The sequence below is a fragment of the Tachypleus tridentatus genome, chromosome 2 (assembly GCF_004210375.1).
Source record: "Tachypleus tridentatus isolate NWPU-2018 chromosome 2, ASM421037v1, whole genome shotgun sequence".
Taxonomy (NCBI): Eukaryota; Metazoa; Arthropoda; class Merostomata; order Xiphosura; family Limulidae; genus Tachypleus; species Tachypleus tridentatus.
The window spans coordinates 60,719,620-60,733,309 of record NC_134826.1 but is presented as its reverse complement, the minus strand read 5'-3'; the positions used below and the strand labels follow the sequence as shown (position 1 = coordinate 60,733,309).

Here is a 13,690-nt window from a genome sequence, read left to right as displayed (position 1 = left end):
AAGGCAAAGATTAATAGTGAATAGTCTGGAGTTACAGGGTTTGTCTCTATACACCCAATGTTAATTGTCTTGGATAGTTTTGCCAAAGATATTAGATGAGGGACAGAAATAATTTCTGTAATGACCAATAACAAAGTGAGTTTTGGTTACAGCCTGATGGAATAGTCCACTTGTTGCTGGAAGATCCTACTTGTTTCAATCATGTTAAAAAAACTACTTCAAACATAAATCTGCTAAACATTTTGAACAATCAGAAAAACACTAAAGACTGTGTAAATAGTTCCATGTTTCTGACTCTAAATGGAATTTCTCTGATGTCATCTACTTCTGCACACTTAAGAAGTTGCTCTGGGTAATTGTAAAAACACCAGAAGACAGAAGATGGCAGTTATCCAGAATCTACAAGAAGTTTGCAGCACAAACTTGTAAGTTTAAATTACTTTTGTAAAGAGTGTATAGTTGAATCCAACAACTGAGCCCATGGGCTGCCCACATACATTACAATCCACTTATTCCTTCTGTGTCTTGATCCCCCCTCCCCAAGATCTGCCACTGCAGTAACCACAGAAATACATAATCAGGTTAATATTAACCATAACAAGTGTTGAAGTTGAGCACTTGTTTCAACTTAAATTGTTTGATATAATCAATCAATAATGCATTTCTTTAAACAGTTCAATTTTTAAAATAACTGATAAAAATTATGATCAGTTTACTTACTTCCTTTTCAGTGAGAAACTTTTCTAAAGCTTCATCCTTTCCAAAGACATGATGAGATACTAACAACTTCAAGTAGCTATTGAAGAACAAGAACCATTAATAAAGTATAAATATACTTAATGCTAAAGTTTGTTTGTTTAGAACTAAGCATAAAGCTACACACTTTTCTAAAGCTTCATCCTTTCCAAAGACATGATGAGATACTAACAACTTCAAGTAGCTATTGAAGAACAAGAACCATTAATAAAGTATAAATATACTTAATGCTAAAGTTTGTTTGTTTAGAACTAAGCATAAAGCTACACACTTTTCTAAAGCTTCATCCTTTCCAAAGACATGATGAGATACTAACAACTTCAAGTAGCTATTGAAGAACAAGAACCATTAATAAAGTATAAATATACTTAATGCTAAAGTTTGTTTGTTTAGAACTAAGCATAAAGCTACACCATGGGCTATCTGTGCTCTGCCCACCACAGGTATCAAAACCCAGTTGCTAGCAGTTTGAGTCTGCAGACATATCACTGTGTTACTGGGGGGAGCTAAAGTTAAAAAACAAAAACTAATGTATTGTTTCAAAGTCTATACAAATACAGTACCCGATTCAAATATGTCAAACACATCTGATGTAAAACCTGCGGCTTTATATCAGTAGAATTTGAGTTAAATACTTAGAAATACAAAATAACTCACACCTTCTATTGAATGAATAGTTACAATGTTTCAAAATTCTAATTAGATATTTCCATTCCCATGCCTTGAGAGATTAAACTATAGCATTAAAAACACACTTGATAAAGGTAATTAACAGCATTTGATTGATTATTTGGAATTAAGCACAAAACTACACAATTGGTTACCTGTTTTCTACTCATTACAGGTATCAAAACCTGGATTTTTAGCCGTGCAAGTCCTCAGACATAACACTCTTCCACTGGGGGACACTAATAGCATTTAACATGCAATTAAACTTTTGTGTGGATAATAAGAACAAACAGATACTTAGTATAATTTAACAGAAATTGTACACACTTATATGATCTATAGTTGTATATAATTAGCTGCTCTTCCATAAATTAATCTTACTAGCTTAAATTGAGCATAGAAACTTCAAACAACTCCAAACAGAAGTTTCTGCCTAATTCCAAAGATTTGATATATTATTAGCTGTAATCTTAAGGGAATATACTCACCTTGCTTTTGTACTGAGAATCAATCTGTTGGCATCAATGACAGAAATGAAACTGTATAAAAGGAACAGATATATCAAACTACACAAAAGCAGTCATTTATTAATCAACAAATGAAGTAGAACATACTTACTGTTCTAAGTGACGACAATCTTTGTCAAACTCATCACCAATCAATGTTCTTGTATCACTACCCAACTGTTTCTTGGACTTGATTTCTGCCATTTCTGATGTGATAGCAGGTTTAGGAGGAAGAGGGGGGATCTAAAATATATATATACACACACAATGACAATATACATCTAAATAATTTACATTAAAATATTTCATAGAACAATAAGTGTAACACAATTACGTGTATGGGAAATATGAGGAAGTTCAGTCGTGTCTCATTAATCTTTCTGGAAATGGTTGGGGTTGAAAATACATATATGTGATAGAAATATCCCAGACCATAAAACAACATGACAGTGGGTTTAGGAGTAGAAGGGGGTTGGAGTCTAAAATATATACAATAAAGATCAATATCTCAAGAAATCACATAAAACAACAGTTATTGCAGGATTATGTGCATGGTAAATATGGGAGTTAAGTTGCCCCCACCCAATGCTTTGTGAGAGGTGGGTGAGTTGAAAACTTAAACAGGTAATATAGAAATATCCAAGACAAAAAAATCATTAAGGGCTATCCATTCAAATTACTAGATGGTTCAACTTCATCTTCAAACACTTAAAATGTGTAAGCCTTCTCAAAACTAAAGTTACTTTCAGCAACCTCATTATAATCCAAATTCTGCATTGGAAAAATCTTCAACTGATATAACATACAACCCATAACTGAACAGAAAAAATTGAACACACAATAAGTATACATTTTTTACTTACAATTAACCCAGGAATTGGATTAGATGTAATAAGACAATGCTCTAGCCATTCAATATCTTCATATTGGCGTTCCACGACAAATTCAGTCCTTTCATCGTTTCTCTGTAACATAGCTTTGATATCTTTACATTGCAATTACCTAAGTAATTATTCAAAAGTTACATTACTATAACTATACTTATTTTAAATACTATAGCACTTTAGCTGAAACCATCAATATTCAACATTTTTCTCACTTGGTTGTATTATATTCAAGTCCAAACACTTGAGATCAGTTCATAAAATAACTATTTAATTTAAAAATAAAATTCAAATTGAAAAAAAACAAACAAGTACTTCTGTGCAGTAATTATCACTTTTGCATCTTGGAGTGGGAGAAGATGTACCTGAAGAAATACCCATACCCAGAACCAAAGGAAGTGGATTTTGGGGTTTGCTGGAATGTATGTTAGGGACAGAGATGGGGGTTGAAGACGATTCATCAAATTTTTTTAACCATTCGTCCGAGATGAAGTGGTGGACCGCAACTTTTGAGCCTCAGGGTAAGTAATGTTTTGAATCATTTTCACATGCTGCACCTCTTTTTCTTCCAACCATTTAGGGCAAGAAGGAAAGTAAGATGTGAGAGAGCCATTGCAAATGACTCAATGAGGGTCGTTTCACACTCATAGGCATTGTGGACCTTGTCACTACAATGAGCACACGTCAAGGAACCACGACATGATATCTTCGAGTGACCAAACTGTTGACACTGGAAACATTTGGAAAAACATGAGCTAGAAACTGCTGCTACATTTTGGCTGGCCTAACCAATAATAGTGTATATAATATCCTTTCACCTATCTATTTGTTACTCTAAATCAGTCATTTTTAATCTGAATGACAAATAACTAAAAAAGGTCCACTTTTACTCTTAGGCAAAGATGCCAACTATTTCAAATGATTGGGCATAATGATTGTAGACAGAGCCCTTTATCATTTGCAGCTACAAGGCCTGACCAATGTCTCTAAGCTGTTTATTATTATATTATTATTATAACTATTATTACTTATTACTGTGTTTTGTGTATTTAATAAATAAATTTTAAAAAATTCTTTTGAAATTATGTCTTTCATTTAGTTCAGAGTAATGAACATACTGGTAAAGCACCATTGAACATGCACAAACAGTAAACAGAAAAAGCCTTTGCCTAAGGACTAGTTTATATCATGTTTATGACACTTATTGTAATAGTTTTGCAGCTGTTGTCTTGTGTCCCTGTGTGGCTGAGAGGATGTCTTGACTGTGTCCCTGTGTGGTTGAGAGAATATCCTGATTGTTAAAGTCCTGCTGCTGATTGAGCTGCACGTTTAGATCCTTTTGAATCTAGTTTTTCCTTTCAACAGTGAAAATACTTCTTCAATGGCTTCCACATGTCCAATATTCTGTTGAGGCACACCCCAAGTGATAGCCATCTTGTGTTAACAAGTTGTAGAATTTTTCTCGTTTCTTTGAAATACCATCCTTGAAAATCTTTGAAATGTTGTTTTCTGATAGCACTATCATCCAGAAAATAGTAGATATCTATCAATATATAAGAAACTGGGCAGGGCAGCTATCTGGAAGCTTTCTGAGCAGCAATATTCATGAGGTGACAGACGCAGCTTATGAAGTAAATGTTAGGCTGTCATCTTGAGATGTGTCCCATCACACCTTTACCTTTTCTAGACGTAACTAAGGCACTGTCTGAAGAAATACTAAGCCAGTTTTCCCATGGAATTTTCCTCTTTGTCAGTTTGTGGTCCAAAAGCTTGAAAATATTCTCTCCTGTTGAAGCTTCTTTCCATTCCACCATTGTCAAAAGAGAACAAACAATTTTTCCCAGCAAAGGGTCAAGATATCGTACAACCACTGGATACAGTTTTGAGTCATCCATGTCTGTGGATCCATCTGTGGCTAAACTGTAAACACTGTTAGTAAGTATGCTTGAAATCATTTTGTCATCTTCACAACCCAACATATGTACAATGGCTGTAGTTTTGGTTCTAGCACAGCCATATTTTCTGCTATATCAGAGTCTAGGAACATTTTTCTGAATAGATGTCCTGCATGATCGGTAACAGCTAGGGGTAAATTATGAGCAATGACGAATTGCGTGAACATCACTTCTGCATTTATGGTTTCATATTCTGAATTCTTACTCATAAATGTCATTATTTGCATTGTTTTTGTCTTTGCCTAAAGCCTTTTGTTGGTGAGATGCCAATTTTGTATGTCTGGAACAATCGTTTATCCCACCATGTGCCACAGAAAAATCGATGTGACAAACTGTACAAAACGCATGACTGTCGCTGACTTTTGATGCAATGACCAGATATTTTGCACTATACTCTTTCCTAAATTTTTGATTCACAGTTTTAGTCCTTTTAGATTTGCCAAAAGCAAGACAATCTGGTGAATGAGGCCTCTTTTTCTTCATCTTGTAAACAATCGCATTGGTGTTTCTATGCCACTTAGAAAATGAGAAATACCCATCCCACCATGTGCCACAGAAAAATCGATGTGACAAACTGTACAAAACGCCGCATGACTGTCGCTGACTTTTGATGCAATGACCAGATATTTTGCACTATACTCTTTCCTAAATTTTGATTCACAGTTTTAGTCCTTTAGATTTGCCAAAAGCAAGACAATCTGGTGAATGAGGCCTCTTTTTCTTCATCTTGTAAACAATCGCATTGGTGTTTCTATGCCACTTAGAAAATGAGAAATACCCATCTACGCGAGCGCCGATTAGCTGACGAGCACTGATGACATAACTATGGATCCTCCCATGTACCCAGTATGGAGAAGCACCACACTCAAACTATTGATAGACGTCAGAGATACAAATATTTTGTATTATTTCAAGCACAAACATAATTATCGCAAGTAGCCATTTGGACTGTCTTTTATTTATTATCAAAATTTATTTGTATCTCAATAGAAATTTTCTTTTAACCATCTTCAAGCCGCTCCCTGTTAGTACAGCGGTAAGTCTCCGGATTTACAAGGCTAAAATCAGGGTTTGATTCCCCTCGGTGGGCTCGCAGATAGCCCAAGGTGGCTTTGCCATAAGAAAACACACACCCTTTCAAGCCCTGGGGGAACAATTCATCATTTTATTGTATAGACCTATATAATATATAATAATTTGGGAGTTGCAACAAGTTGTAATATTTGTCTGTATAAGTATAAAGTCGTAATCTATACACCAAAATCGTAATGATTATGCTCAATCGTAATGGTTGGCATTTCCCTTAGGTAAAGCTGTAGTACAATTACACCAATATCTCTTATGATTTTTTTAATTGGCTTATAGAAACATTTACCTTAAATTTGACCTGCTTTTGTTAAGTAACTACATCAAATAAAGTTTCCATACTTTTGATGCAAAGAATAAAGAAATAGAAAGAAACTCAATCAAAACTGCAGATTTTATATCTTGTGTGCTTGTTAATGGAGTGCCTTTAAATTCAGTATTTGGAGAAAAATTCAAGTAGAGCATATCCACTTGATATATGTGATAATTTAGGTTACCATAGCTTGAGCTACCAAAGGTGAAATATTGCTAAGTTATCACTCCTGTTAATAGCACACAGTGTCCTGATAGCTTGATAACTAACAAAAAGGAGAAAAAGGTTTCATATATTAATTTCTCTAATCCCACCTAAAACAATTTAATGTGCCATAGCTACTGAAGGTTTCCTCTTGTCATGAACCACTGAGATATGGTTCTGAAACTTTGTTGCAGTTAACAGTTCCCAAAGTATCTGGGCACAAAACACATAAGGCTTTGCAATACACAATTTTTCTAGCTGCATTCACAATACGTTAAGCAAAAGAGCAAAAACTGTACAGCATGTGTTACCGAGAGAAAAGCCACACAAAACTCTGGCAAAGTTATTTATTCTCTTCTGCATATAACATTCAACCCTCTCCTAGAGACTGAACAAATTAATATGTGTTAACTAACCTTTACTGATTACTCCATCAAACTTACTACATACTGTCCAATGTTCAGAAAGTTAGTGCAGTCACCAATGTATCAACTAAGCAACAGTGAGTTGTGCAAAATGTTGAACAGGATGAAAATGTACACTTCACTGTAACCCCCCAACCAATTATAACAAAAGTTAAGGTGGTTTAATCATAAGATTAATAAAACCAAAAGAGCTTGCAAACCTTACTTTTCAAGCTATCACGCAGAGTTTCAATGAGACCTATAGGAATTGAACAACATTCTCAATGACTACACATTTAGGATGGCTGATGTTAACAGATGTTGTGCCTGAAAAACTTGGCTGAAAGTATACTGCAGCCCTTACTTTTTGAGCTACTGTATGACTTTTTTGTCACAAGATGTTTCTGTGATGTATTTTTCAAAACTGTTCACACAGAACTCACTAGATATACATGATGGACTCAAGTATGTGTTTGTTTGCACACACATATGTATGTATGTATTACTTCTAGAGGGTGCAGTAAGAGAGCCAAGTTCTTTCTCTGTTAGTTACCAAACTATGTGGAAAAGGTCGTTTCACTGGATTTTGCTTTATTTTTTTACGATGCCAACTGTAGCCTATGGATCAACTCAAGAATGGTGATACAATATCATGATAGATCAAATACTGTTGTTTGGAACCACCTAGAACATAAAATATATTTTACTGTGGAAGAATGCTTGTGTTGGGCTGAGTACATGTTCATACATGCTGTAGTGACAGTCCAGATATTAATCCTGAGAACTTCAGCTGAAAAACATCTTAATTTGGCTAAATTTTGTAAATAATTATTTATTCCATGAAGTCTTTGAGTGAGATGAGTTTAATGGCTCATGTATTGCAATGCATTAAAGTACCATAGCTATGGAGACATTGGTTGTTAATCTTGGTTACCATGGCAATGGTGCACAAACCAAAGGAAATTTGTTTAATACAAGTACATGTTACAATATTTAATTTTAGAATATGTATACAAAAATATAAATTAAAAAAAATCTGAAATATTCAGCAGGTAGTGGACTTTTGTTGAAGAGGTTAAAAGTATTAAGTGAGTTCACATTACATTTAGGGAAAAATGCAGTCTGACTTGTTTTTCGTAATAGTAGTGAAGATGTGAAAGCCTTTTTTAAACCAACAAAACATGATTCCAATTAATTTGCCTGTCATCAGGCATTGGTATTAGGCCTATTATATGTTTAATACTGCATTTTAAAAGAAAAAGTAAACCCTTGTGGATTTTAAGAATTAGAACAACGTATAATACGTTTGTTGTAATTGTGTCCGAGTCAGCCTGATGAGCTCTGAACTAATCAAAATGCATTGTTTGTAGTGGATATGATGAACATGCTTCTAATTTTCAAATATTCTTTTGGGACAATATAGAATGTTATATCATAAGTATTACAAGTCTTATAATAATGTACAATGACAAGAAAATTAATACTGGTAGCAAAGTATATTTTTGACCTGATAAAACTAAATATTCATAAGGAGATGCAATTATCAGCAGAAAGTTAAATCCACAAAGAGCAGCTTGAATATCATTCCAAATGTAAACTTGGTATATTGTTTTATTTTATTGTGATTTAACATTTTTAACTACTCAGTTTACTGCATTTTCAGTACAAGGGTGATGCAACTGCCTATGGAACTAGGAAAATGAAACCTGGTTGTGCCATAAACCCTGCAAAGCACCTTTAGGCAATATCTTTATTTAATCATATAAAAAATAGTTTTGGCTTTTATTTGCATATAGACACTTGAAATATTAAGAATGATCAAAATACTAATTTGAATAATAATTAATATATACTTGTTACTTTATAGATTTAACAGATATTTGTAGTTACTTTATAATGTTTTTACACTTACACTGTGAGATAAAAATGCCTGCTGCTGTGGTTTTGCCTTGTTTAAGATCTCTTTGCTGTCCTAATTTACGATATTCTTTTTAGGAAGTTCTTTAAAATGTTAAAAAAGAAAAGAAAGAAATGATGCCCAAGAAGGATGATTGTCCCAGGGCTCAATCTGGCTGTCAGCACTCTTGAGTACATGATGTCATTTAAACGCACAAGAATGCTACTACCACCAGAGACAAAGTAATATTCAAACAGCATTGTTTCCAAGTTTTTCTTGGTCTGTAACAAACTTGCATCTAAAAGGAGTCAAGTGGGGAGATGTCTGTACAAATGGAATTTCATGGTCAGAAGTTTGGAAATAGTACCTGTGCAGTACAAAGCCTTCTTCAGTTACTTGTGGACCCAATAGTTAGGTTTTATTACTTTTCTTTATCACTGGACTGGAGCTCCATTCATACTATAACCACACAATAATGGAAGGATTGTTGATAAATTACAAATAACTGTGTGTTGCCTGAATGCAAGACCAAATGAAGCTAGGAGGACTAGAACTATCATAGGTGGAAGGATTTCATCTACCACAGGAAATATTTATGAAATCACATGTAGCCTTCTAAAAATTACATTTGATTAAAGCAATAGTTTTAATTCTGTATCTGAAAAAAAGTTTTAGAACACATAATTGTTGCAACTGAGTCATTACAACTTTGAAATATGGAAGTTTAGGTACAATTTTCACCAATCAGAATGCAGTTGACCACATATTTTAATACTGACCTTTTTCAACATAAAATCTAAATAATCCCTACTTCTTCTTACCTTGTACATTTTATTAAGCAACTGCACTGTTTCATTCAGCATTGCCTAATTACCCTTCTAATCCACTGTCATGAAAGAAAAAAATACTCCAAGAGCTGTTGTTTTTTCTGTGATCTCCAATCTTCTTTGCACTAACTTAAACAAATAGGAATAATGAAATAAACTTACATTCACTCCAGGGAGGGTTATTAAGAGAATATAATCCCTTGTATAAAGGTGTGTTTCGTCATGGATTTTTTTTCATTTAATCCATGCAATTTCTTCGCTTTCATTGGTCAAAACTAAAGGAATACAGATGGGCCTTGCATTCCCCATCAATAAAGCAATTATATACATATATATAAAAAGTTAAAAATCCTCAAATAAAATTAATTCTTCAGGAATGTAGGAGTATAATATTTTAATCCTTGACCTAGTGTTTGTTCCAGCTGAAGTGGAACCACTGCATGAGAACAAGTTGTTGAACAACTATGACAGACAAGCTACTTTTGTGGAAGTGACAAACATGTCATCTCTGTAGTCTTCAGAGATAAACTAACCACAATTCCTTCTAGTCCATGAACAGCCATAAGAGATATCATCAACACTCAACAGTGGTGAAATCAAGCTTGTATGCCCAACTGTAGATGATAAACCAAATGCTAACCATCAAATTTGAATCAACAAAGACCACTGGACATCAGAAGAGTCTCAATGAAATTTTTAGCTTTATCAAAAATCAACAATGCCAGATACATATTCACCTACTTTAACACACTCAAATCTATATGAAAACCATCCAAGCATAATGAAGAACAACCACAATTTCTTGTAAGTAGCCATCAGCATCCAAGCTATCAATGTCAGAAAGCATTCACCACAAACCTTACTAAGCCAACATCCACACAGTCAGAAGTTGCCACTAACATCAGGATGCAGTTTTACTGACAATAGCATCAATATCAATTTCCCCGACTCCCAACAATTAAGCATTTCCTTCTCCTCAAACAATGCTGATAAGCCTAACAAACAATATGGAGGAAAGGTTGGGCCTTTTTCCAAAAAGGAATAGATCTTGCAAATAATAATTCAAAATCTATTACCTTGCACAAGTGAGAATCAAGCAGATTATTCAGCAGACTACCAACAACAACTACAAATCAACTGATGCCTCAGATAATCTGTTTTCAAGATCCCAGTAGGTATCTAATCTTTCGTAAGTGAATATTACCCTCCTGTGCTTTTGCTGATTTTGCTTGTTGCAGGTTATTCAACAGATCACTACTGCCAACTGTGAGTCAACTGATTCCTCAAAAATATCTGTTATTTGTATCTTTACTGAAAGTTATTCTTTTTTTCATACTTGTACTGCAGTTTGGATCTGATATTAAATAATGAGCATTATCTCAGAATAGCTGGTATGGGTGTTAACACTTTTATTAACAAGAAGAAAACAATGTTTAGTCCTTCCTAGGTCATCTTCAGATTAACAAAGAGAGTTTGCAACTGAACATCACCAGACACGTCTTAGGGACGAGGGTATAAACGGGTACAGGATTGCAAACTCTCTTTCTTAACCAGAAGGTCGAAACATTGTTCTCTCCTTATCAATAAAAGTGTTAATACCCATATTAGCCATTCAGAGATACATTTTTATTTCTTGTGAGTTTATTGTCATCAAGAAATAATGAGTATGTTTGTTAACATGTTCACTACTGAGGATGCCCTGTGCTGTTTAATAGGCACATTGACAGCAGCATCCTGTGTGGCTATGAACAATAAGATGTCAAAGATGTCATTCATGGTGACAAGAAACCCACTTCAGAAAAAATTGTTAAAAGAAGGTAATAAAACTTTAATTAAAATAAAGTACAGACATTATATTTCACACTTCTATGCACATATAAGTGGAATTGATACCAAAATCAAATGTTACCATACTACCCTTGCTTGAGAAAAACCAAAAGTTGGTACAAGAAAATTTGTTTTCATATACTACAAATGACTGCTAAATTTCCTTAATTTGAACAAGACATTCTGGAAACAATATGACACCTTATGGTTTTCATCTGGTGGTAATAAAGGATCTTTTACCACCTATAATTGCAAGTAACTAACCCACATTTAAAAATGTTGATTATTTGCTAACAAAATTAAACTGGTTCAAGGCTGAATGGCATAGTAGAAAGTGGTACCAGTGGACCACTGAAAAGGAAAATTACAGAAAAAAATAAAAGTACACCATAGTTCAACAAGATTGTTAAAGTTATTTATGATATAAAAAATGTTAACACACAGTGAAATCTGAGACCTACAACAAACAGTTATGTGCTCTACTAAACAAGCTAAAGGGATAACAACTAAATACCAGATCCACGGACAGATAAAGTGCCTTCAGTTGCTGTTGAGTTAGTTGGAGAACAAGGCAGAAGGGAAAAAAAACATCTGGGCCTCAAGGCACCTCTTTTATATTTTACTTAGCATACATTGTTGAAAGATGACTAAGAAAGAAATACAGTGTCTAAGGAAAACAAAGTTGCAATCAAATGGATGGGACAAATAGAATGTGGCAATAACGAAAGAATGGCAGTCAAGACAACAAGTAACTTTAAAAGCACATGAAAAAAATGTTTTTAACGTGTTTGATTAAATCAAAGGACACAAAAATAATCAACTAATCCACATACAGGCTTCCAATTATTACTATTTTTGATTATTCCAACTAAGCAATTAAAATATTGCAACCAAAATTGCTCATCCTGCTTTGATATGTCAAACAACTATGGCTAATTGTTACTGTGATTAATGTTTAACTGTTAACAAGAAAGAAAGCAACATTTTGGCAGCACCCACCATCAACATTTCACTTTTTGAATTGTTAATGAGAAGGAAAGCAAGTTTAGCAGCACCCACCAACAACCTTTTTTTCTTCTTTTTGAACTGTTGATTAAAGGGATTGGCAACTGTCTGGCATTAACCATTTCCAGCCTTTTGTTTTTGTTTGTACAGTCTAAGGAACATTGTACTAATTGATTACTCCAATGCAATTGATTAATGGTGCCAATAATTAATTAGCAAACACCACTAATCAATCACCGAGCTTTATCTGTGTGTATTGGGCAGTGATGTGAAAGTGTTTCATGTGAACAAACATTAGACCAGTTTTATAAACAATGCACAGATTTTATTATATCTTGAAATTAGGGTTTAGCAGGATGGTCCAATGCCAGAAGGAAGAAATACGCAGTTTGAAATGTATACTATGACTGTTTTGCATTCTTCAGTTAATAAAGTGAATGCTTCAATGTTCATCAAAATTTCCAAACTCTTTCACACATATACATGTTACATTTGTGCAGCTTTCACAATATAATATTGGTCAAAGAATGCAACTAAGTTCCTTTCACTCTAGGTACTTATTATTCTTGTTAATCTCTATGATATCCCATGCACATTATCGAGATAAAAGCTATTATAAAGTTGAATACATTTCAAAAAGGTGTACAACAATCTTTTCCACCAATAGGTTAGGTGATAACTTGAAATTCAGTCTACCTTATTTATAACTAAAATGACTAACACTGAAGAGAGGAGCATATCTTGAGAAGGATGATATTATAAAATCTTGTATATTATACTTTGCTCTTGTAGTCTGAAACACAATCTTAAAACTTAAAAAAGACTGAATAAGCTCTAAAAGTTATTTTTTACATCGAGAAAACGTGGTGTCACTTGTTCAGTGTTCACATCCAATTTGATTGTTTATATCAATAAAGGTTACTTTTCACTTTGTTTATATTGTATTTAGTCTCTTTCTTGCTTGAAACATGAGTCAAATTTAGAATTTACAATTATTTTGTAGTACACAATCTCGGGAAATTTCTTTGTTATTTACTGATTCTACCTGAAAGGTGTATCTGTGCACAAACTGATTTAACTATTGAAACATTAGTTCATATTAAACCCCTCGACTAATGTGAAATAGACTAAAAATTAGACTTTACACGTCTAACTTGGCAAGTAAGAACTTCAATGATGACCACAAGCATGGTGATTTAGTTCAACTTTCAATGGTTTATTTGGCATAGAAAGCAAAGACAAACTAATACCCCTGAAAGCAAAGTGTGATCCTTCTTTGGTTTAAATGGATCTGATGTTAAACAAACTAACAATTTGTTAAAAGAGTACTCATTAAAAGGTAGCTACATCAGTAACT

The 13,690-nt window shown here is 33.8% G+C and overlaps 1 protein-coding gene across 5 annotated transcripts in view; it reads right to left on the bottom strand.

Moving 5' to 3' along the window:
* LOC143243940 (sorting nexin-32-like) overlaps positions 1-13,690 on the bottom strand; it is a 78,860-nt gene that overhangs the window by 60,724 nt on the left and 4,446 nt on the right. For all 5 annotated transcript variants that reach the window (XM_076487782.1, XM_076487778.1, XM_076487781.1 and 2 more), the window contains exons 3-5: positions 2,795-2,896; positions 2,044-2,174; positions 721-796 (exon numbers count right to left, since the gene is read on the bottom strand). In XM_076487782.1, coding sequence (XP_076343897.1) covers positions 721-796; positions 2,044-2,174; positions 2,795-2,896 — 309 coding nt within the window. The remainder of the gene's footprint in view (positions 1-720; positions 797-2,043; positions 2,175-2,794; positions 2,897-13,690) is intronic.